Below are 26,901 nucleotides of genomic sequence, written 5' to 3'. Positions count from 1 at the left end.
GAGATTAATATTAAAGTGAAGACTTGCACTAATGTAACCTAATTTTTTTTGTGTGCTAGGAAATATTTTTGTAAATGTTCCTATGTATGCCATGTATATAAACATTCTTCTTTGATAGAACATCATGTTAACCACACTATTTTGCAATTGTGAAATATTAATAGTGCTTATTTGTCATCTTTGTTTACTCTGTGTTTTTCAGTATGTTCATAAATGAACTGTTTCTATAGCTAAGGATTTTCCATCAGCTTTCTGTGGTTTTTTTCTTGGTTTACTTCTTTTAAACAGTGACTGACAAATCTTGAAGCTAACATAAATGTCCAGGAATCTAACATTTCTCACTTCACATTTTTATTGTGTTGTATTATAGTTGGGTAAAGGCTTTATCTGTCAATAAGAAGTCCAATTTGCTTTACAGTAAACATCAAAGTTCATATTAGCAGTCCATGATAACAAAACCAGATTTCAGTAAAGTTAGTCATTTAATAAACAACAAAATACAGAATAGCTACTTAACCTAGTCTTTGTGTTTCAGTCCAGTCTTTCTAACTGTGCATTCTACTTCCAACTGTTGTCTTTTACCTTTTCCCCCTTAGCTGCAGGCTAAGGTATTAACAATGTTAAACCAGAAGATGAGTCTTTGTAGCTTTTTAATCATAATTGTCAGTCCCTGTCTTCAGCTGGGAAAACGTACCTACTGTTTGACTTCTGTTCACAACAGTGACCTCAGGATGGAGGGATTGTATGTCCAGTCAGCGACTGAGCTTTACTGGTGAATATTGTCATATAATCTGATCTGACTTTTTCAGCATAATCATGAAAAAACTGTCTAGCTAAAGTCTAAAAGAAATGTGGGTAGGAAAAGCAGGAACAAACTCAACTTGTGTATGTTTACTTAAGTAGATTAAAGTTTTTATATGCTTTGGTTTTATTTTGAAGGGTCCATCTTGCTGGGACGATGTGCTGATTCCCAACAGAATAAGAGGTGTCTGCCAGTCCCAAAGGTGCAATGGAAACATAGCGGTAAGATGTTGTTATGTTTCTCCAAGTACTTTGACACTTACAATGACAAATATTTGTAGCAATTCCAATCCTATTAGAATTGCAGAAATAAATATAAATTTATGTGTATGGTATACTTCAAAAGAGATGTTCAATGTCAGATAATGTATCCAACATTTAGCAAAAGGGAGGAACTTTTTTGGTTGCTGCTTGGAATGAAGGAAGAAATTATTTAATGTCTTCTCTTTCACTGAAGTAGAATTCTTAGATATTCAAGTATCTATAAGTTAAATGCAGAATGTAATACTTAAACCTTTATGGCAATACTTATTTTATAATTGTGTGTATAATCAATGTCCTGAAAGCTTCAAATTTCTATGTCATCTTACATATTAGATCTTGAGGCTTTGTCTGCAGAAGCAGATTTCTGACACTTATTACAACTTGTTCTCCCACGTTTATCATTGTTGTTCACTTTGTTTCTTGAAGTGACATCAATGATGAGACTGAGTAAGAAGCAGAATAAACATCTCAAATCCTTAATGAAGATTTTCCAGAACACCTTAATGTATACTTACATCTTTTCATGTGTTAGATATTGTTCAATAGTATTTAATACTAAAGAGCTCTTAAGCTTCTTCCTGAGAAGGAAGTACCCGTAATTTGAGGTGTTGCGTCTGGATATAGCTTTTACAGACAAACAAAAAACTTTGTGTGTATGAAAGGATTCTATTCATCAAAGATCAGCAGATTGGGACAACATAAGTGGCTTTTTTCAGAGGCCCTCACCTTCTCTGGTGCACTCTTCTTTTTCTTTTCCCTAGCAGGACAGTTAGGAAGTTGCGCATCCATGTGGTTCCATGGATGTCTCCTGCTTGGACACAGATGGTGTCAAGAATTATTTTATCTAACTTTAGGCACCAAACAGGTTTTTTAGGAATATGCTATTTATGATTGTTTCCGTGTGCAGCAGACAGACATGTAGGTCTTGTAGCTTTTGGGCTTCTGCTTCTCGGTGTGCTCTATGTAGTAGTGGCTCAACCACTCTTGAAAGTGGCAGGTATTAAGCATCCATGTGCTATTTTCTCAGCAGTAGTGAGCTCTGTTATGTGTACAAAAGAAAGACTTCTTGCCTCTGGGTAGATTGCCTGTAGCCTGTTATACTTCAGGAGTTACTCTAGCTGTAGGAGGGTTGGCTGCCTGACTTAACTTTTGCTACCTGTCTGTTATTACTGTGCCACTAATGTTGCTGGGGAGTTCTTCCAGGTTTCTCTTCTTTCTTTGAAAACCACACAGGAAAATAAAGAAGATAAAACATCCTTTTGACAAGGACAGGAGTCTCATTGGCAGGTGTCCAGCTTGGGCCCTTTATATACATAAAGATGTGATCAAGATTCTCAGTATTGTCACCTATTGGGACTCTCAGAACATATCTGACTGAGTTGCAGCTACCAGCTTAGAGCTTTTGTTATCCAATCTGTCAGTGGAAAAGGTACTGAAATAGTGCCACTTCTGGCAACCCTGCCTCCTGAGCTACAACCCATTCCCTTAATGAAGATTTGGGGGTTTTTTTATGGTTTTTATTTTTTCAAAAAAAGCAAAACCATAATCTTACCTGGCTAATGCTGTGGCAAAAAAAAACCCCAAAAAAACCCCAAGTAACAAAGTCCCATGGCTCCAGTTACTGTCAATGCCTCTGGCAAGTTGCATACTTAGCAGAGTGAAGGATCAATGTCTTTCAGTAAGGCATCACTGAACAAAAATCAGGAGACAACCTATTTTAGGTAGACATGTGACAAATGCAGCTTCAGACTACTCAAACTATAGGCCTGAGGCTGTTGTTAGAGAAATGCGCTGTTCCGTTGTTTCTAATCTGAAACACTTTCCCTTTCTACTAGCTACAAACCACTCTATCCAGTGGTGTTATTACTAAACCAGACTAGGATGCAAGAACAATCCTCCATTTAATGATCTTGAACGCGAATTGCCAGCAATATTGATCTAGTCAAGAAAACTATTAGTCATACTCACTTCTCTGCCTATCTAGTAGATAGCCTTGCTCCAGATCTTTGAATTAGTGATTTCTTGACGACTTTTGGTCCTTGAAAGGTGTCCTTCTTGTGTTTTGGGGTGGGGTTTTTTCAGCCTCAGTCACTGTGAAAACACATCTTTACTTCCTGGGAAATCTTCCAGTCCAAAGGCTTAAATCACCAAACCTTTTGTTTTGTGTCTTGCCTACAGCTGGAAGCAATAGAGATCCTAGAGATGTCCCTCCAGGGATCTGTCACTCTTTCCTGCTCTGATAAAACAGTCTGGAAAAGAAGAAAATTATAGCCTTAACTAATTCTTGGGTTGAAACCTCTAAGCTTTTATTCGCTATTATAGTTTCTAGGAGATTGTCACAATTTATGCTGAAGTATTTATTTTTGCATTGTCATGACAAAGTTTGTGCAATTATATTTTGTCTGTCTTTAAATATCTCCCCAGTGTACATTCTTCCTTACAGTGATGGGTAACAAAGAAGCTTTGAGACTCTTAGTTGTCAGTTATCAACAAACTGCAAATACTGCTGTTGAAGCAAAGAAAAAAATATTCCTACATTATCTCTCCCCCAAGATAAACACATTTTGCTCAAAAAATATTTTTTATCAGTTTCCACTTCTCATAAACACAAGTTTACAACATACCTTCAACAGGCAATGTGTTTTTTCACAAAATACTAATTTGTATGTATTTTGATACAAGATCAGGCTCTTGCCAGAAATCAAAGACACTAATTCTTTTGGTTGCAAATGTAGAAATAGAGTAATTGATAATATAAAAAAGTAACAAAATTTTGATTTAGCTCAATAAAACTTGTAAAGGATTGCCAAAAGATAAAATTAATATCTTAGTGATAAATGCACCGTGATTCAATATGTGTTCAAAAACATGAAATGTATGTGACTAATTTTAGTGGATTTGGAAGACAAACTAAATTGAATTTAAATTTTCATATGATCTGCTCTGTGCTTTATTTGTGATTCCAACTACTTTTGAGCATGGAGTGAAAAATCAGGTATTTTTATAGTCCATAGTTATGATCAGAAGAAATAAAAGAGAAATAAATGTAAAAGTTAAATGTTGTAATTCTGCCATCTTAAAATATGGCATTGCCGACTGAGAGATTGGAGAACCTGGAACACTGGATATCAGTCCCCTGTGCTGCCTGGGGGACTTCCCCACAGTTTCTTTCATATTTGTTTCAGTTATAGGCTGTTATCCCATCGCCTAGGGTAATAAGCTCTTGAGAAGTTGTGTGATCTATCCAGAAATACAAAAGCTTTCAAAAACAACTGAAAATGGGGCCTAAACAGATAATATGGATCTTGAAAAGACAATAAGCAGTGTTTCTTTCAGAGATTTAATGTTAGACTACTTTATGAAACAAAATGAATAAAATAGTGTTTTGACAAATAGTGAGTAAAATACAGAGTATCCAAAGCAGAGCTCAATGGCTTTTTTTCACATTAATTACAGTATCAGAATCAATAGGTTCACCACAAACTTCTAGAGCTCCAAAAGGATGAAGGTGGTGTGGAGGCTTATGTTACTGCAATTGTAGCACACTCCAGTCACTGTTACAACAAACTTCAAGTATATTAATTAGGAAATGGAAAAGTTGACTTTTGCTGATTGACACATTTTAAATGACGATCGAAGTGGAGTCTTTCAGGAAGCTCTTTTGCAAACCAGGATCATTCACTAAGTGAGACAGAACCTTGTACTTTTGGTGGCTGTCTCAAAACACTTCAGCCAGAAGGGCGGCACGTAATTGTGCAGGTAGACTCTTATTCTAAATAAATAATTGAATGCATCAGCAGTGCTCCAGGCTCTGGGTTTTCAGGCATAATTGTTTGCTTTTCTTTCAGTTTCTTTTCTTGTAGTTCTTAGTATTCTTTCAAAAGGGCAACCCAAAGGCTGTGGAAACAGGTGTGGTTCTCTGAAATTCCAGATGCTTCTCTCACATGAGCATAATATAGTTACAGACTAGAATCATAGAATCATTAAGATTGGAAAATAGTTTTAAGATTGAGTCAGTAAACCTTGCCCTGCCAAGTCCATGACTAAACCATGTCACTAAGTGCTACATCTACGCATCTTTTAAGTAACCTCAGGGGTGGTGACACAGCCTGTTCCAATGCTTGATGAGCCTTTAAGAAAAAATTCTTCACTCAATGTCCAATCTAAACCTCCCCTGCTGCAACATGAGGCCATTTACTCTTGTCCTGTTTGCTGCTTACTCACCCACCTCACTACAACTTCTAAATAGCTTGAACTGATTTTTTGGGTCACTTAGCTAGATACCAGAGATTGCTTTGTTTAATGCAGAGCAGCACCATAGTTCAAGCTTCGCAAATCCATAAAACTGTATGAAGCCTTTACTGATAGGTGAGAGTTGAGGTTAGTAAGTGACTTATGAACAGCTTTTTATATAATGAAGAATTCTCATCCGTACCTCTGAGGTCCTTCTTGTGTTGTGTAAAAATGTTATTGTAAACAGAGGGAGATGAAATCTTTTCTGTAGGTGAAGACCCATGTTTTCTCTCCTAGAGGAGTGTGCTTCTAGTTTCAGTGTCAGAAAATGGTGTCTCATTATTGGCCTCTTAATTGTTATTTTTATTTATTTATTAAAGACTAGAATTCATTAAAGGAGGAAACAGTTGACTCTCCATATTTGTTAGCTGGTGTATGCTTTGACTAGAAACATTTCCAAATGGCTGCATAAACAAAAGCAAAGATAACTGCCATGTTTAAAGAAAGGACTCTCATGAGCACGCTCCTGTTCTCTTTCTTTAAAGACAGAAATAAACTTATTCTTTTATGAGCCCAGTTCTCCTATTTAGTGCAGAGTTGATGCAGTGATATATTTAAAGTGATGGTTCACAGTTTTCCAGTACTTTTTAATATTTTTTAAGACTTTTAAATAATTTTAGAATTGTGTTATTACTTTTTCCAATTCAACCTGTAAATCATGATAGTGAGATCACAGTACATTTTCCAAAAATATTTAGAAAAAAGCTTTGCAAAATCTAGTATCAGTGATACAGAATTTGATACGCAGAATGTACCATACCACAGAGTTAAAATAGAGGTGCTGCTTTTCTTGGAGCATTATAAATAATCAGTTCCATTAACTTAGGGAAATTGACAGAAACAAGCTATTTCTCAACCAATTCCAAGCTTGAGTGAATGCTATTGGAGCTATCTTGGGTTTGGGTTTTGTTTTCAGTGTAATGGTAATAATTGGAACATATGCTTTCCGCTGAATAAATACAGCTGTCACATGTAGTTGAACAAAAATCTGTCTAATTTGCCTCAAATGAGATTTTAGCTGCTATCATGTTGAGGGTCTGGTATTTATTCCTTTGTTTGCAGGGTCAGGAGGTATTTTTGGTAAGATTTTGGAGGATTCAGTTTTTACAAGCAATCTGAATATATTTGATACTGAACTCTTTATTCAGTCAGTTAATATCTTTCCTTATTCAAATGAAATACTACTGAAGAAGTGTTCTTAATAAGCTCAAATTTCTGCAGTTTTCTAAAATACATATAGAACACTTCCTGTTTGTTATCAGATGAAGTGTATTTCTGATTGTGAAGAGGAGGACTTTTTCTTCTGCGTATAAAAATGCCATTACATTTTCTTTCTCGTCAAGGCTCATGCTATTCAGAAGTCACCAAGAGCCCCAAAACGACAGCTTTTTTCATAGGTACTCGGAGACAGAGCTGTAACGCCACTGTAAACCACTGAAGTGGTGATTTCATAGGAATCAGCTCCACATCAGTGCCATGCTCAAATCAATGTGTATCACTTTTCAGAAAGAGATTTCTGTCTCCAAGGTAAAATATAGGACAAGTTGTTTTTAACTTTAGAAACATGTGGAAAAAGTATTAATGTTCTGTTGTGTTCTTGACATTCTTGCTTGATATGCAGAAAGAGTTTTTGTAGACTTCAAAATCTCAGAAACCATAATGGAAGGGTTAAACAGGATTATAGGTCAGATAAGTTTTAAGTCATTGTGAATATGGAAAAATTAAAAATCATTTTAATGGAAATATAAATCTAGCTCATTTGATATATCTCACTACAGTTATCTTGAATTTTTTTTTTTTATTCCTGATGAAGGCTGCTTCAACTGTCCATCATAACTGAATAGCATTTTATCTCTTCTCCAGTCCCAAAAACGTATTAGGTGTCAGCAAATCATTTCTAGAAGAAGAAGACTTCTGTGAACTTATCTCTAAGTACTAAGTTTCCTTAAATATTGGTATACCCTTCTAATCAAGCTCTATAGCAATGTCCTGTGTCCAGGGCAAATATTTATTTTCCAGTTTGGTTACTTAGCTATTTTTCCTCTTTTTTTTTTTTTTTTTTTTTCCCATTATGAGTATAGCATCATTATATGTGGTTTTAAACAGTCAGATTCCCCTACATAGTAGCCTCACTGTTCTAGCGTGTGTTTTGGGGCAAAGAGTTTGCAATATGAAGCATGTTATGTTTTTTTATTACTTTTACTATTATTTTCTACATTCCTCCTGTGTGAGTTGAATCTAGTAATTTTTATATATAGATTTTTTTTTAATATTTGTCATGAATATTTTTCCTTCTCCTGCATGTTTACTGTCATTAGGTTTAGCACTGAAGACAGCATTATTATTTAATCTTTTCATAGTCAATCTGTTCCGCAGGGAGTCTATGCTCATCTGGAATAGCCTGGACTAAAAAAATCAAGGGAATAGCGTTCAGCTTGGGTGGTTTAAATATGCAGCTTACCAATTTTTTTTTTTCAAGCATCCAAAGCTATTCTCAAACCTCACTGTTCAGATGAAATATTCTTCATTTTTTCATCTCATTTCACTATGATCAGCTCAGACCTTGGTTTCAGTTGAGAACAGAAATAAATTATGTAACAGTTGGAGTATCAAGAGTAAAATAGTAAATTTATCGTTGTTATCAAAATGTGAATATAGTAAATTAAAACCCTATCATCTTATTGTAGGAAGGGTCTGATACATTTCTGTATCGTTTATTCAGTGTGTACAGTGATGTGCTTGGGTGTTTGTGAAAGGAAACACATCTGTCTGTCCTTGGACCCATTAGATTACTTTCAATGTTATTATATTGCTATGAATAACTTTAAAAATTCTGAGATGTTTCTTAATACCAAGAAACCTTTTGACTCTTATTTCTTTTATTTCATTTCTCTCCATGTTTAGTTTGCATTATGCATTAGAGATTAGTCCAGATATCACATGCAGTAAAAAAAAAAATCACAGCGAGTATGATGGAACACAAATGCTAATTAAAATACCAGATAAGATTTTTTTAACACAGCCTAATATCTGTGATGTAAGATTATGACAGCTTCTTTATCAAGACTGGAAGAGAATTATTCAAATTTCATATATTACAAGTTTCAGAGTATTTTTCTTATTTGCCAGAGACTGGCCATTGCTTTTACTATTTAGGAACTGTTATATTCTTTTTATGCCGAGTGGTATGGCAAGTAAAAAGAATAAAGCATAAATGAAAGTTAAGTAACAAGCAAACCAGACCTGTCATTGTAGTTTTACTCCATCTTTTCTATTTTGTGGTATAAGAAGGGGCCAGAGCTAACAGAGGAGTAAATAATTTTGGAGAATTCTCTGATTTTAAACCCACTTCCCTTCAAAAACTTATCCATTCACCAAATTAAAGATTAAAATGGCTTTGTTTTAATCACTAAGTTTAGTTGTCTCATTAATACGTCTGATGCTTTGGTTTGATTTACGCTTCCACAGTGAAGATGAGAATCAATTTGGGCATCCCCAGTCAAGTTTCTCTTGCATAAAAAAAGAAGTCTCTAAATTGTTTGTGAGGAGTGTCTTTTAAAGCCTAGTTAGCTAAGCTGAACAATGTCCAAAGTCAGTCTGACTTTTAAGTTTATTACTACAATTAATGTGCATGCATTCCTTACGATAACTAGAATAAATGTAGAGCAGACATAGTACCCACTTAATTGTTTGTTATATCGTAAATTAATCAAGTCAGTTACTTGACCCTAATTTACGTAGCAAAACATAAGAATCCATATGTATGACTGAAATAATCAACACCTGCCAGCATATTAAGACAGATCTCATGGTCTTGATAAATGTCACCTTCAAAATTTATGCGAGCCTTCTAATCAATCACAATAGCATATGTATCATTCTCATATCACATCTGTAACAATACAAATGCAAGCCTGTAAAAATTTGCTTTGAACTACTCTGCTTTTAAATTGTGAACTATACAACCAATTTTTAGCATGCACCAGCTTTGAGCTTCCAAAAACGTTCATAAACATGTTAGGACTTCTTTGAACTTCTTTCCATGTGTTCCAGTTTCCATGTTATTTAACCTTTAAGGTTTTCCCGCCCACCCTCTATTTCTGTGATGAACAGTTGTGTCCCAAGGTATAATTTGAGTGATCTAGTGCATCGTGGTTTAACCCCAGCCAGAATATATGTACAACGCAGCCATTTGCTCACTCCCCACCACCTCCAGCCCCCCAGAGGAACTGGGAGGAAAATCTGAAAAGAATGAAAAATTAAAGGGTTGAGATAAGAACAATTTAATAATTAAAATGAAATAGGATGAGGAAAAAAAATCAAAACATTAACTTTAATAATATCATTTATAATGAAAGGAGGGAGAAGTGGGGAGGAATAATATCCAAATGGAAGGGATAAAAAAACAAAAAAAGTGATGCACAATACAGTAACTCACCACCTGCTGACCGATACCCAGCCAGTCCCCAAGCAGTGATCGGCAAGCCCCAAACAACTCCCCCTGGTTTAAATACTAAGCATGATGTTCTGTGGCACGGAATATCCCTTTGGCCTGTTAGGGTCACCTGACCCAGCTGTGTCCCCTCACAATTTCTTCTGCCCCTCCAGCCCTCTCACTGGCATGGCCTGAGAAATGTAGAAGTCCTTAACTTAGTAATAAACATTACTTGGGAACATCTGAAAACGTCACCGTGTTATCAGTATTGAATCATGCACCAAATCTAAAACACAGCACTGCACCAGCTACTAAGAAGGTTAACTGTCCCAGCTGAAACCAGGCCAGCGTGCTAGCATTTCAAGATCTTCTCTGGTCCCGTGGAACTGTTTGGGAATGCAGAACTGCTGGGATACAAAATAGGAAGCCTGAAAGACCCACTAAGGCAATCCTGTGGACTGCAGCCAGTTGTGCAATTGGCAGGCATGGGTGGGAAATAAGTGATCCATAGGTATAAAGGCAGAAAGAACATTTTGATAATTGTACCTAACCTCCAGTGTAATACAAGTTATGATCCTTTCCAGAAGTAATAGTTTTTTGAATGAGTACATAAAATTCAGAAAAACTTGCATCCTTGACTTAAAAAAAAAAAAAAACAAAACCAAAAAACAAACCACAACAGTGGTGAATTAAATAAGAAAACCCTCCCTTGCTTTACATGATTCATTCGTTACCTTGCCTGTTAAAAAATGTGGTTTTCTCGGACACATAGTTAAAAATGTAAAAATTTTGGTATTACTTTTTGTCTAGCTTCATCTTGTCAGGCTTTATTTTCTATCACCTGTCTTGTATTATCCAGAGTCCTCTGTTTCTTCATGTTGGTGTCTGTAGACTATAAAGTTCAGGTGTACCTTATCCTTTCCTTGAATGTTCCAAGGGGTAAGTAATAAAACCTCATTTTCCAGTCCTCAATCACTTGCTCTCTGCTGCACATTTTTCCTAAGTTTCACACATCAGTAGCGGGCACAGTTGTAACAGTGATGCCATCAGTGCCAACTATAGGGATTATACAGTCTGCTTGTGTTGATATCCAGCACTTGTATTAGAGAGTTTAATCATAACATCATCCCGAGGGTTCCAGTTCAGCTGAAGATCCACCAAAAATCTCAGTCATTTCAAATTGCTCCCTTTCTGGACAGAGTCCTTCCTCCTGCGTGCATGGGCCTTACTTCTAAGGGGGTGACTTCATTTTTGGCTGTTTTAGAATGCATATTATGTGTTAAGTCTTAGCTGAGTAAGCTGTTCATGTGGCTTTTTTTAGTGACTTTTATTTATCATTATTTTCCACACCCTCAGATTTTGTGCCATCTCAAAAATTTGAGTAATTACTTTATGCTTTCTTCCAGATCAAAACAAATGTATCGAATAGCATAGGGCTAGGAGATCACTGCAAAACTGGCTTAGAAAACAGACATTTGATGATTTACTATGGGAAGTTACATCTTTAAAACATAGCAGTTAAATTCATCTCACATTGATCTCATAGTGTACTAGTTTCTTAATCAAAATGTCAGTACCATATCAAATGCCCCACAAAAATCTGGGTAAATTGCAACATCACTATTATGTTGTTCCGCTAAATTTGTAATCTCATAAAAGTCATTTTAGTTTGATAGGGTCTAGTTACCATAAATCCTTGTTGATTGATGTTAATTACATTCCTCCTTTCATTAATCAAATACCGTATTAGCTATTTATTTTATCCAGTGCTGGTGTCAGGCTTACATGCCTGTAATTACCCAGATTACCTCATATAAAGCTGTCCTAAATGAAGGCATGATGTAGTTCTGTTCCTGTAAAGCTCTCTAGTTTAAATCATCTCTAAATGTGGCTGGTTTTGTTTAGCCACCAGTGCATTTTCTATAGGAGGAGCAGAGAGGGTGAACAGAACTGAAAACAACACCTACGGGACTTTAGAATAACCTGCAAAGATGCTGCGATTATATAATGAGAATTTTTGCTAGGCCTTTAAACTTACGTACTCAATAGCAGTTACAGATTAAAAATGCTTACTTCAAGCACTTGATTAGTGAAGAAAGAAACATGGCAGTTAATTTTTCTTAGTATTTAAAGATCTTTAACTACAATGCAAAGAACTCTAAAACACATTACAAATTATTTCATCTCTACATTTCTTCTCACTTACCTCTTTAGGAAACTATAATTAGTTTGGTGGTGTGTTTGGGTTTTCTTTAACAGATATTCTCAAAGTAACCTCATGCTGCAATAGATCAATTTTTATAAAGAAATTATTTTATTCCACTTCTCAGTGCAGAAAAATCAATGGTACGTAAAAAAATGTATTATAAAATAATAAGAAGTATATACAAGGATAAAAAAGCTGAAGTATTTATCTTGGAAATAGAAGTTAAATCTTTTAAAATTAAGATGTCTCCTAATATAAAAAAAACCCACAAAACTTATTCACTCTTTCCCAGTGTAGAAGTACAATATTTTTACGGTGTATTGGACACTTTTAATGGGTCACAGACAGGGTCTGTATCAAAATCTGCCACCAGCAAACAAGTATGATTTAGAACACTTGATTACTTATTAAGTGATTTTTTTTTCTTTGGACTGTTACTTTAAAAAGCTTTTTTTATTATTATTTTTGAGCAATGCATTATTCTTGGCGCTATAAAAATCCTACAACTGAGATAAAGTCAGGTATTTGGAACTGTTTCTCAGTTTTCTCATCTCACCAACAGTAAAGACTTGCTAATAGTCTTTGTGAGCTGGAATTTACATAGACTCTCTGGCAAACCCAGAGGAACTCGTTCATTTCTACTCTGTGTTGAATGGTCTTGGGAAGTTTAGCTCATCTTGCATGTATTGCTACCACAGTTTCTATTTACATGTGGGAAAACATCACAATTTTGTAAAAGATCAAACAAAATATGCTGAAGATTGTAATGTTTTCTTCAAACAAATCCTCTGCTCTTTGATGTTCTTAATTCGTTAACATTGCCACCAAAAGAAAAAAAAATCCTTTGTTGCTCGTTATTTTTTGTATCTGTGGTTCAGTTCCAGAAAACCCTGTCTTGAAAACGTGAGCATTAAGCGTGCTTTCAGAGAAATTTTTTTTCAGTGTTTGATTTTATCTTATATGAACATTTACTTTGCATGGTTGCACTCAGCTGCTAGGTTTTCCTGGTCCTTCAACATTGCCTTTTAAAATTAAACAGGTTTTTTTGAACGCAACTTCACATATACCTCAGTGATAAAGTTCTTGAAAAAATCTTCAGATGGTGTAGGTGCTTCATCGTTTGGTGAGAGGCAGTTTCAGGTGAGTTGAAGGTTTGTCCTGTAGCAGGAATCAGTGAGAGTTTTGGAAATACTGATACCTTATGTTAACAAGTCAATAGCTTTTCTTCAGATTTTATGATATTCCTGGTTTCTCTGAAAAAGCAGTTAATGTTTTATAAATGATCATTTTTATAATCTCCTTGAAACTGTTAGTGTTAAGGGTCTGATGATATGGAAAGTGATCAGAGTAGCCTGGGTTATCTGACCTAATTCTAGAACGTTCACAGCTCCTGTAATAATTCCATTGACTGTGGTGAAAGGTAGATAATTTTTGCAAACTGAAAATGAATGTAAATGTGCCTTTAATATTTTTAAAAGGTTTTACTTCGATAAATGTCTGAAAAACATGTTGGCGATGCACTGCAGCAAGGAACTCATTCTGTACCTATGCTGTGCTGGCTGTCATAAAACACTTAACAACACTGTAAGATTGTAATATCCGTATTGTGGCCAGATAGTGTTCTTTTCCAGTTATTGTGATGTTCAAAATAACCACAGGGAGATTCCTCTTTGTATGGTGCATAATTAAACTGCAGACCTCTTTACCATGATACATTGTGGAAGTTACAATGCATTCAAAAAGTGACAAACTAATGGAAGAAAAATCCGCTGAGAACTATTAAATATGAAGATGCTTCTGGTTTAGGAAGTCTGAGCAATAAATTGCTGGGAATTAGGAACATATTCTAGGCAAATACCATTTAAAGTTTGTCCTCTGTGGTAGTTCTTGTTTTCTTTTTTGTTTTTGTTTGTTTGTTTTTTAACATACATTTTAGGCATCTACTGTTAAGTTCCTGTTAGAGAAAAAATACAGAGCTGGATGGACTGCTCTGTGATCTTGTGTGGTGAAATAACCAGGTGCTACCAGAATAGATTTCTTAGGGAAGACAGATATTATCAGACTGAGATATAAAGGATAAATATGACCAATATATTTGTCACAGTCTATATAAAGGATTACTTTTTATTATTAATTATACTCTGTGTGTGTGTCTGTACATATATATGTATTTATTGAGTCTTAGTTACACGCAGCATGAATACAAAATAGGAGGGGAGCCCAAATTCATTATATTGTATTCTTATGCCAGGAAGAAATGTGGGAAGAATGTTTGTGACTCTCACTGACATGTGTTATTGCCATAATATAATCTCGAGCCTAGTAGTGAACACAGTGTTACAGTTACTCTATGTTGTATGTTGCCCAACAAGTAATTTCCACATGTTATTTAGAGGTGATTAGATTGTTCCTGCATTTGATCTATTAGACTTTTAGAAAACATATGAGGCATTCAGGGACCTAAAAAAATTAGGAGCAGTAATTGAAACCTATGAATGAAATGCCATTGTATTAAAGCCAGAGAATCTCAAGAAGATATGGAAGAGTTAGGTCCCTAACATCGTGCTTACTCTGTTAATTGTTTCACATATCAGACCCTCATTTTCTTTCAAATACAGCTTGTTTGATACATATTTTTGCATGTACTGTGTGGCAGCACATCTAATGTGTTCAGGGAAAGTTTTTTGTAATTCAGTGTATTTCAGCACACTTTCACTGAATTCTTTGTTGCTCACTGTATGCACATGACAAACAATATGCTACTTTCTGCAGCTGTTGCAAGTTCATCAATGATAATTGAAACCTAGGATTTCCACTCAAGCATGTAACATGTTTTTGCAGTCACCTATCACCTATCAAACCAGATGAAGGTGATTCTGTTAGGGTACAGTATGGTACTCTCCTCAAATGTCAGGCAGCACTTATATGGAATAGCACAATTTTTTCATTTGCATCTGGCAAGTACTGTTGTTGAGTGATAACTGTGTCATTTTGCAGACTGACACACTATGTTATATTCTGTGAGATCTAAAAGCTGCTATAAAATTTACCTTGGCATCAAATGTGTTTCCCACCTATAGTTTCCATGCTTGATGTTCTTGGCTGAGATTCTAAAATGTGAAGGTATTAGGTTTTGATTATCAATTATCTACTTTAGTATTGGTCCTAGCTATTTATAAAAAAAACATGTCTGTAACTGGGATCAGTTTGTAACCTAATTTGTGTCTTCTGCCTCTATGTATGCATGTTACGAAATTTTTACAAATCAGAACTAGATTTAAAATAATCATGCATTGTTTATAGGATGTGGTGGTGCGAGATAATCTAGTCAATGACATCACCTGTGAGCTTCTCTCACCAGGGGCTGCAAAGTAATTCATATTAGAAATGTTGCTACAAATTATGGGCTCTGTCTCTCATGGTTTATGCTAACGTGGTGGGTAGTTCTTGAATAACTTCTGTCAGCAATGCCTGGATTCTCATTGTATTGTAGTTATATGGGGCCAGGCAAATGTGGTTTGTCTTCTGTATACAACATGTGTGTATGTATATATATATAGCTCAGAGAAGTCCGTTACAAGCAAAACTTTTGTTGTTATGAGTCTAGAAAGTTTAAATTGTAATAACAAATGTCTTTTTGATTCTGTTTTCTGCCTTAATGGCCCAACTCGGGAAGATATTTAAAGTATATACCCAGCTTCAAATATACAGATATACTGCTGCAGTAAACACTGCTTTATGCTTTAAGCACCTGCCCAAATGGGACGTTAATTTGAATGCATATTAATTAACTGTATAGATACATAAAAACTGGCTTAGTGAAACTCTTACAGCGTCATTAGAAATATTTCGGCCTGTTTGCTGGGGGGATGCTTGGAAGGCAAGTATTTCCCTTGCTTCAGCACGATGGTTAGAAATGTACGGTTAAGAAAAACACAGCAGCTTGTTAAGAGCGTGTTATCCACAGACTTTTTGACATCATGTATTGCAATAGTTCTCTTTCAAATCTCTGTGAAATCTCATGTCTCCGAGTAATAAATCTGCTGATCAGTTGTACAGTGTATTATAGCAGTTCTTTGGGACTTCAGTAAATGTTTGGGACATTCTGAAATCAAATATCTGAGGTTTTATACTGTGGTAATTCAATGTATGGGGGTAAATTAACTGTGGTTAGGAATTGTTTTTAAAAGCTACACATGCTGAAACTGTTGTCAGGAGGTCGGGAAATAGTGTTCTAGTGGAAAGTGGGTTTCATCCTTTTGATGCATAAAGCTGTCTCACGTTCCCGCTAAGCCCACCATTGCAAGATCAGCACTGGCACAGGAATATTCAAGTTACATCAATGGCTTTTGTCTTCTGCTGTAAAGAAAAGCCTTGTACTTCTGGTGCCTGTGTGGCAATTACTAAGAAATAATTTCTTGCTGAACACCACTGTTACGTTGCCATTAGGAGAAGATGTAATTGTTTATATCTCCTTTTCAAACAAAAATATTGGCCCCATATTAATTTTTGGCTGTAAAAGGGAAAAGTAAATAAAAAAATCACTTTGGAGATAGCTATTAAAGGTGTTATGACTTTTATGCATGTTTTGAGGTGGCACCCATAAAGAGGTTGATTTCTGGAAGCTTTATCTTAAACATTGGTAGGCAGTAGTGCATTGCTTCCAAGATCACTAACACGTCAATAAGGATTTGATGTGGTAACTTAATTCTTGTAATTCACAGGTTTTGCTGGAGCATTTGTATAGCTGGAATTTTGTGAGGATCTCCACCTGACTTTCTAGCTCAGAGAAACTTGGCCTAATAAATTTGTGCAGTTTAAGTAAACTTTAATTTAAAATAGTTTGTTTTTTAAGTAAAAGTCACAACTACTCTTTGAAAACATATAAAATAAAGATATAAAGTATATGAACAAGGGAACCATGCTGGAAAACATTGTATCCATATTACCACCCACCCTGCTGCTTCCCCCCCCCCCCCAAAAAAAAAAAAAACAAACCCAAACCAAAAAAAACCCAACAAAACACCAAACCTCCAAAACTGCCCCCTCCAAAAAAAAAAGTGACAAAATTTAGAAGAACGTTAGAACCATTTACAAACAATCCACGTGCATTAGCATAATACTTGATGCTACATTATTTAAAGTAACATTGTTCCTCTGTTACCACCTATGTTTTGTTTGTATTTTAAAGACTATAAAATGTCATGTGTGTCAGATACTGAGTTAATTTTGAATGTATGTAACTTGCATCTTGGAACCTGCTTCTTGGGGCCCATTTCTCATTTTATTTTTGAGAAAGCTCCTGTGGTTGGGAGAAGCTCAGAATAAACAGTGTGGCTTACCTAGGAGATGACATACTGCAACAAAAATATTTTCTTATGAAAAAAATAAAATACTCATTCTTGCATGAAGTGGTGTTCTATATAAGCATGAACAGTAAGTAAAAAGTGAATAGAGACTGTGTCCTGGTTTTGGTTAGAATAGAGTTCCTGCTTGTCCAGATTTGGATCAGGGAGTTTGAGGGTGCCAGTCAGGAATCTGAGTTAGAGCCTGGTTAAGGTCGCTATGTGTACGAGAGTGATACAGTTGGAACTGTCTTTTGGTTTCATGAAAACATAAGTGTGTTATATCCAGGGCATCTTAATGTGTGTGCGTCTGTTCTCTCTGCTTATGTTCCTCAAGACAGCACACGCTGGAAAAACTTCACTTGGCACTTGCAGTGATACTGGTTTGCCAGCCTTCAACAAGTTAAAAAGACAAAGCCCATGTCATGTTCTTGGTAACAGTCAGTGCAGGGTTCTGGACCAATGTAATTTAGATGGAGCGTGTGCTTCTCTGGAATTAATTTCCATCGAGGACTGGCTTTTGATATAAGAAAAATGGTTACTGCTCGTTTCATCCAGTCTGTGGAGAAAAGGGTGCTTTACCTGTTAAGTTACTGCAGAAGGGCACTGCCACCACTGTTGGGCCTGCAACCAATAGTAGTTGTAGCTTCTGTACTTAAGTATACTGGAATGACCAGCTGGAGCAGGACACAGAAGAACTCCTTTTTGGGCATAATTTTTTTTTCAGGTAGCAATACTGAATGTATTGGGTATTGTCCCTAGGCTGTGCTGTCCTGGGTTCCAGTCCCTGCACTCTGCATTAACTAAAGATTTTGCATGACAGGCTGAATAATTTACAGGTATTTGTGTGTCTATGAATGCAGTTGCATCCCTACCCCCACTCCTAGGAGCTGAGTTAGGACCTCTGTGTGTTTGGGAAAGAGCTGAACACAGGTTTTCTACTTTCTGTGTTTTCCAAGTTGCTGCTGGGAAAAGGTCTATTATGGATCTGGAAAAAGTGACTGAAAGGATATTTGTCATATTAAGGGCTGGACTCCTTTGCTGTTGGTAGGTCATGTTTTAGAAGTGATGGGTTTTGTTTCCTTAAGAGTGAAGGGGGCAAAGCAAAACCACATCTGATACCCAGCTGTAACTTCTCTCTGAAATTGGAAGGGTGCTTTTTTAGAATTTGCAGGTCTGCAAATTTAAATGAAGTGTGCACATCTTGCAGATAAATGTATTTCTCATTTTAACTACCAGTTACCCTGAAGGGATTATTTTGCAATGTACTTATCCAAGGTCTTCCTACATAAGTATTACATATTCACGAATATACAGGCTGTGTGATAGAACATTTGTTTTCAAGTTGTGAGCTTGCCTAGTGAACATTGTTGCTAATAAATGAGATTATGCTTGTGCGGAAAGTATAGCAGTCAGGAAACTGCAAAGGCAGTAATGAGTGCATACCAGTATTTGCAAAACACTGTTTAATTGCTTATGCCATCTATGGGAGAATTTTGAGTCCAAAAAAATTTTTGTCATAATAAATGCTATTAATGGACCTGTTATGTTTGTATGAACATAACCTTCATGAGGCCAAATTCATCTCAGCTCAGTTACCTCTGCAAGCTGTATATCTTACACAGGGAACTCGAGCAAAACAGATCAGTATCTCTACGTGTGCCCCTGCTGTCCCATACTTGTTAAGTCAGGGGCAACTTTACTTTCTGCCAGTTGTTATGCTAGAGTGCTGCTGGTACTCTGGACAGTGTGAGTTAGGGCCCATTCATGTGTATGCTGTCATGTCACTGTGGTGCACTCAGTAGCTGTGAGCACCCATGTATTTACAAAGCTGGGGATTCGGCATGATATGCTTAAAACTTTGTGAATAAGGTAATGCATCTGGACAGTTGTTTTTGTTTAATGCCCATGGTAATGTCTGTGTCTCTATTTTTCTGTTATTTTCCTGGAAGCCAGTTACAAGGCAGTGATTTTGATCATGCATTTATATCTTTCAGATTACCACTTTTCTTTACATAAAACTGAAGTAAAATAGTTTAATAATACATTTTAAACTTTTTTCTTTCAGAAATACATTTTTGAGATAATTTGCCAGTTAAAATTTCAACAAGTTAGCAGGTTTTTTTGCAGAAAACATTTTATACTATTCATGTACTGTTCATGCTCTTATTTAAAGATTCTAGTATCATGTATATCAATTTTTAGTCACAATTTCAAACAAATTTACATTTTGATCCAAATAAGGGCATGGATTTAGATTTATGCAAATTATTTTGACTAAGTATGATTTTACAGCTATTTCTACAGGTGGAAACCTACTTATTGAAATCAGGGTGCAGAAAAATGTTTTGCAAAGGAGAAGGGTAAGAGAGTCCTGCCCACAGCCGCCTGTCTGGTCAGAAGACCAGCAGAAATGAGAGCAGGAAATAGCACTGGTTAAGAAGAAAATGTGTTCCCAGAAGTAGAGGGAGATGCGAACCATGCCCCACTTACTGTTCCTAGGAGGATCACAAAGTCAAATGTTGCTGCTAAAATTCTTTATGCCTGAAGTCCAAGTGGCACAACATTGCTTATTTGCAGCTAGTAAGTTTTCTTGGGCCCCAAAAGAGTGATGCAAACCACATATCGTGAACTAAGCCTGGGTGTGCCCACTCCTGAACTCTGCTTGTGAGATATGCTAGCTAGCATCACATAAAATGTGTGTGGGACTTTGCTAACACTGCAACTGTATGGATGACTCTGTTCAATCACTCAGAAGTGCTCTTGGATATTCTTTAACAGCAAGCTGTTTACTAGTGTGGATGTATCTTTGTTTTCCCTGGATACAATCTAAGTTAGGAAAAACAAATTTTTTGTTTGTTTGTTTTTGTGATGAAGACAGCATAAATAAAGGTTTGCTGGGAAAACCAAATATACATCACTTTAGTGAAAACATTCTATCAAGGCACCATCAGCATTGTATTAAAGTTATGCAAAAACCACCTACACTAGACATGTATTAAATTCTCAAGAAAAAATGTCCACATCTTTGTGTTTTTAATAATAGAAAATACCTTTTCAAATCAAATACTGTGCTGTCAACTATTGATAAATGTTGGCTGCTTCTCTACTGGTATGCACATGAGATAAGTTTATTGTGTTAAATGGTTGTTTAACTTATTTGCTGCATTTTTCAGAGGTCTTATGCTAGAAACTATAGGTATGAGTGCAATGGAAAAATAATTTCTCTTTTTCCTAACAATATATTATACAGGAGATAATGAATCTCCCACTGTGACTTATGGTTTTTAGCTCATCTTGCATATATATTGCATCTAGCTTATCTATATATATTATATATTGAAAATATATTAAAAAAAAAGACAGAGACCGTTGACTAAATGCTAGAGAACAAATTCAGCTTACTGCAAAGGTTTTACTGAGTTTTGCAGTACAAGATTAACCAGACAAGGTTTTTGATTATTTTTTTTTTGGGGGGGGGGGGGTGGGGGGGGTGGGCGGTATTTGTTTGACTACCCACTTCATTTACTGCAGGCCTCTAACTTTAAAGAACATCTAGTAAACTCTAAGAACCTCCAGGGAAAGTTTTCGCAAAACTTTAGTGTATAATGCCATTTTAATAGGTAGTGGTATTATTGATTCCATAACGATGCTGTGTGCATGTTTTTTTTAATGTATGAGTCATGTAAAACACTGTCCACTTATTTTTATTTTGTAAATTTGAAGTAATAAGCCATACATTTAATTATTGAAAATAATTATAGGACTGTGAGATAGTTCTACTAGACATTATAGTTTAAGTTGTGCTTTTAAAAACATTATCTAAAATACTTACCTCACTCATGAAGCATCTTTATCTCATTTCACAGAAGTGGAAGGAACAATTGTAATGTTCCTTCTGTAAGGAGTTATGTACAGGTTATACTTAGCTGAAACCAATAAAATCAAACAAACATATACATAGTCCTTTTCCCTCCTTGAATGATGGTGAGAGAATCAAATATTTGCTTCTGTTTATTTGTGTGACTATATTTAAGAAAAATTCTTCTTTTCTATTTATCATATGTTCTGGGCATAATGCAGAGTATTTTGTTTAGTTGCTTTTTGTTTTAAGAAAGTTTCAGTTTGCGTAATGCAGCACAACTATTCTGTTTGACAGTTCAGTCCATGTAGAAGTAAAAGATTTAAACCAGAGATTTAGGGGAGAGAAAAAATAGACACATCTAAATTTACTCTTAAACCTATCAACTCTGGCAACCAGACAAACCTGAAAAATCATTATTGGAAAAAATTTGCAGAATTTCCCCAAACCTTTGGGTTTCATGTGTCTTGCTTTATGTGGGTTAGACAATACCTCTCTGTGTGTAGGTGGGACACCAGATCTGCTCTTTAGCATCTTTGTAGAAAGGAGAGTAGTAGGAGCACAAACCCTAATAACTCAGTAGAACTCAATTAAGAATAGCATAGCTGTAGGTGTGCTAACAAAATCCATAGACGTGGCAAAGAACATGCTTCAAACGAAAAGTAAAAGCTGCTGGATGTCAAATAGAATTCATAAAAACCCATTGCCTATTCAGTGAGTATTCAGGAGATTCCAAATATTTGTTAGTAAATTTTTGAGTCTTCAGAGCAAAAGGTGAACATATCTCATACAGAAGGAAAGAACACATTTCTGCCATTTCCTCCCTTTCCTCCTCTCACTGTTCCCAACTAGGACATCTGTGCTGGTTTGTTCTCATTCCTATCTTGATCTATGGCAGGCATTGGAAAGATGACAGAGCAAACTGTCCAATTTTTTCAAAGCTAAGACACACAGATGAGTCAGAGCCACTCCTGTAGTATTACAGCTTAATTTTGTCTGTTCAGTGTCCTCACATAAACACTAACGCTCCCCCAGGCAGCCTTAGTGCTAAATGAAAGGTGTCTTAGTACTATTTCAGCTGTGTTACAGGCTTGTAGATCATCCATATGGTTAATGGATGGGTGTGAGTCTGTAGGATATTGGTGATATTAGTTGAAGGCTGAAAACCTAAACCCCAAAATAACATCATTTTTTAAGATGGTTGTGGGATTAAAAAAAACTTTTTTCTAAGCTTTGAATCTGCCCGGCTCCTCTGATATCCAGGGATAGGCAAAATTTAAATGTTTTTGTTGAAATAGGATTGGGTGGATTGGAATCTACTGCATATATTGCAGAAAACCAACAATATTTATAGACTAGACTGTGGAATTGGTCTTGTCATGTAGAATACTCATGAGAAGTCAGTCGGTTAAAGAAATTATGTAGTTTACTTAGATATTTGTTATTTTTTAACTCTGTGACATTTTCTCTGAGGCTCAGTATAAGATTCTTTGGGAGACCTTACAACATAATGTCACCTGTGCAATAATTAAAGCTGAAGTATGGGAGTCCTGTTTCTCATACACTTTAGCCTTTTTCTGTAGTCCTTTTGGATTCTTGATCATTATCTTTACCCCAAGTGCTTGTTAGCATGGTTGGGAAAGAAACAAATCACTCAAACCTGTAATTGCAAACAACTTTTTATGCCATAAGAAGCACAGCCTGATGATCTGATATCATATAGTATTTGAGTTTGTTCCCTCCTCAAGCCCTTTTTGTGGCTTATGTTCACATATAAATTCAAATCTGATTGCCAGAGAAAATTAAGCTCAAAGTAAAGGATTGATTCTCTACAGGAAACACTTGATAACAAATTTAGACAGTTGGATTCTACTTTTAAAGAGGCTGATGGGAAAGTTTAAGCCCTAGAAATCAACACTAATGTTCAGGACATGATGATTATAATACATTCTAAGTAGCTACTCCGAAACTGAGACTTCCTCTGTGGCTCAAGTAATTCAAAGGAACTTTTCCAAAATCAAATGTTTCATACATGCTGAAACCTGGTGAACCAATTCAAAAGAAAATTTGGGTTAGGCTCCACAGGCTGGGTAGATAATTTAATCTTCCTGACTACTACAGTCTTGATTCAGCCTAGAAATTATTGTTCATCAGAGATTACATTTCCAAATGAAACATGGATGAAAAAAGGTAGGAGCAGAGAAGGGAACCTGACCAAGGAAGATGTAAACCTTTCACATTGTTTTATATGAAAGCATAGCCATTCTTAATGAAATATTGTTTACTTACAGTTATCTTACTGTATCTTTACATACCACAGACATTACAGTACCTGTGACATGTTAGTTAGGCACTTCTGGTGATTGGCTGAATCTCTGTGGTGCCTTTGATTCCACTAGAAGGTAACATTCCGGGCAAAGAACCATTTTATAAGAGGGCATGATGCCCTACAGCCTTCATTTATTTGTCTGTATTATGAGAAAATGGGTGATAGAAGAGCTGGATCATGCTGAAGAGATCTGTTCATTCTGTCTTTGTGTCAGGATCATATTGCTACTCAAAGGAATGACAGCAGAATTAGTGACAGGAATGTTTGAGCCTGAGCAATTGCTTGCAGAGAAATGAAGCAAGCATGGTGTGTGGCTGCCTTTAGACAAGCAAAGCAAATGAGAAATGCTGCTGTTAAAAAAGAAAAATCACTTTCACACACACTTTGCTGGCTGGTTGAAGTAGTATTGTATGGGCAGTAGCTGCTAAGGGATCCCCAAGGCATTTGTGCTCTTTGTTTCCACTGTGTCTTTTCTAGTAGACAAGGAAAGAATAATACATGATAGCTACTGCATTTTGCATTGCTTTTCTCACACACAAAAGGGCAACAAAACCATAGTAACATGTTATCTTCAGAGCCCAGATTTCATTACAACCTTGTATAGTTAATAACCCATCATACCACTTTTTTGAATCTTAATTATATCTGTCTGCTTTTTTTATATATTATCACAAATTATTAACTGAAAAGTAATAGCTGTTGGTTGGTTTGTTTTGTAGTGCAGACAGTAGGTATGCAAGCTGTATGCACGATTGTACAAAACCAGTCTTGGTATAAATCACTGAAAAATCACATATAATAAGTGATGGTTCCATGAGAGGTGGTTAACAAGATCGTTTTAATGATTAATCTTGGTTATATCACATTAGACTGCTGATTAAAACTGAAAGATAGGTATAGCTGTCCTGTAAATTTTTGAGCAATACTTCTGTTGTTCTTCCAATAAATTCTGGAAAAATGGAAGATAGAAATTGTTGTCCCTTGGCAAGGACAAAAAATATGTAAGAAATGATTGTTTGGTTTGGTTCATTTGTGGTTTGGGTTTTTTTTTTTAAAGAATGTAGATAAAAGTGGCAGCTGGGTATGATGAGAACAGAAGCTGTTGCTGTTTTGTAGCCCTTGAAAATGTATCATAAAAATAATTTATAATGACTTTTTAGATGCATTTTTGTATGCCTGAACCTTAGCTCTAAGTGATTTGGTCAGGACTATAACACTAGGTCTTGTAAAGAATTGAATATGATGTACATTTCTCATCCCGTAATCCCACTACACTTAAAATACTTCCCATATCATAAGCTTTCTGTTCAAGTATTTGGTGTACAAAAAAATGTTTTTGATATCCTCAACTGAATAAAAGGTATGGTGGATTTGTTTGATTCTGAGAGAAAATGGTACTGTATGTTTTCAGCGTTTTTGTCTCATGAATATATTTAAAGTCAACAAAGAATGAGAAGGAGATATTGTAAAGATGTAATGACACTTCTCTGAAATATAACGTGTCTTTTAGTCACTTGGACACATTTAGATTGCCACTGTTCCTGCTGAACTGAAAAGAAAGTTTGGAAATATGCAGGAGAGTAACACTTCTGCCCCAAACTGGTGCTTGTCCCAAAAATGTAATAATAATATTAAAATTTGACTCCTTCCATCCCCCATCCTTCGCACAGGTCAGCACATTGGTGTGATCACTGAGACCAAGCATATTCAAACTGCCTCAGTGAAGAGTTGGCAATGGATGCTCATCCTAAAGAGCTTTTATCATGAATAACAGATCTTCTTAGCCAGAGGCAGTTGAGAAGGGCAATGGGGTTCAGTCAGAAAGCAGATATTAGAGAAATGCTTTTTCTTCTACGTTTTTATGCTGCTTTTCTCTCTTGCCAAATTAAATAAGTATATACTTCTTACAGACATTGAGATTTATTATATCAGCACTTTACTGTCATTTTTCAGATCAAAAGTTCTTTTAACTTATCTTTGAGGTCAGCTTAATTATCAGCAGTATATTAACAAGACTTGCTACATGACATTTGATCTCTCCTGGGTTATCAGTTTTTCTCCTTACACCCCATAAAAGCATTTCTTTGAAAGTTCACACTTCTGACCACACCCACAAAGTGCCATGCTGCCCTTCTGCTGCATGTTCTATATCAGGGATTTTGTGGATTTGAAGGTGTAAAAGCTGAGGTAATTTGTGTAGAAATGTATATAAAATATGCTGGTATTGGGCTTTTGTTTTCATTCTTGTTGATTGTTCTGATTCCATTCTGATAATGTAAGTCTGAGATCAGGTGCCGAGTTTTTCCAGGATCCTCTTTCAAACAGAAAAAATAGTTTAAGAAACTTCTTTTACAGCAAATAAGTGTTGCCTGAGTGTAGTGATTATGCTTTTGATAGATTTGAATTGGTACTGGTATGTGAATGGTTAAAATCTTACATTAAAATCTTTAATATTTGCATCACAGTATTTGTAAACTCTATAGTAAGGACCTTCAAATTCACTGTCACTTAATCACCTTGATTATTTTCCTGCTTAATCTTAATAGAGAATTATCAGTGAATCACACATATTATTCCACTTTTTGTAGTGATCAATTTATATATTTAATTCTGGAACAGTATTAAGGAGTTACATGTTGCAGTTTGAAGGCTGATCTAATACTATGCACAACTCCTTTTGCTTAAAATGAGTTAATAGCTTGTTTGTCCACAACTGCTGAGACAGTCCATGAGAGCTGTATTTATTTGTTGTTTGCCTAGGAGGTGGTCCAGCTAGCCGTGCCCAAGGGGCAGTTCATTTCCCACCTTAGGGAAGTCAGCTGCCCTTGGAAGAGGATTTGCATTATAGGTATCATGATCAAGCATTGAGTTTATAACCACAGGAAATCCGCAGAGAGAATGTTTGATTTTTATTGGAACGTCAAGTAGGAAAGAAATATTCCTGAATAGAGATCATCTTAAAAGTAGTGGCAATGATAGGAGCAGAGCCTAATGTTAGTTTCTCAGCTACAAGTGTTGCAAAAGCAGTTCTAGCTGAACTCCAAACATTGAAGAAACAGAAAACTTTGCTTGTCTGAAATTTAGGTAGCTATAGGAATGCTTTCACTTTATTTGTGTTTTTTTTACTCTAACCCAATCATACATTAAAATTTGAATTATGAATAATAATTTTCTTCCTTTGATCTTAACAGATGTTTAGGTCTCAGAGTCATTGTTTAGTAAAAACAAACCATGAAGAGTAGCGTTCTCTAAATAGTTGGTACTAGATGGTGCTCGCAATGCTCAGCATCTGATCGGAGGTTCTTGGTAGCATCTGCTGACCTGCATAGGGGAATTGGGAAGTTGGTGGTGCACGCCACTATTTTG

At 35.8% G+C, this 26,901-nt stretch overlaps 1 protein-coding gene across 1 annotated transcript in view; it reads left to right on the top strand.

The window, feature by feature from the left end:
* PRKN (parkin RBR E3 ubiquitin protein ligase) overlaps positions 1-26,901 on the top strand; it is a 774,760-nt gene that overhangs the window by 367,519 nt on the left and 380,340 nt on the right. The window contains exon 5 of the mRNA XM_055810872.1: positions 940-1,023. Within this exon, the coding sequence (XP_055666847.1) occupies positions 940-1,023 (84 nt within the window). The remainder of the gene's footprint in view (positions 1-939; positions 1,024-26,901) is intronic.

This window comes from Falco peregrinus, chromosome 7 (genome assembly GCF_023634155.1).
Source record: "Falco peregrinus isolate bFalPer1 chromosome 7, bFalPer1.pri, whole genome shotgun sequence".
NCBI lineage: Eukaryota > Metazoa > Chordata > Aves > Falconiformes > Falconidae > Falco > Falco peregrinus.
Note: the sequence above shows the minus strand (reverse complement) of the source record. Positions and strands in the feature narration are given on the sequence as shown.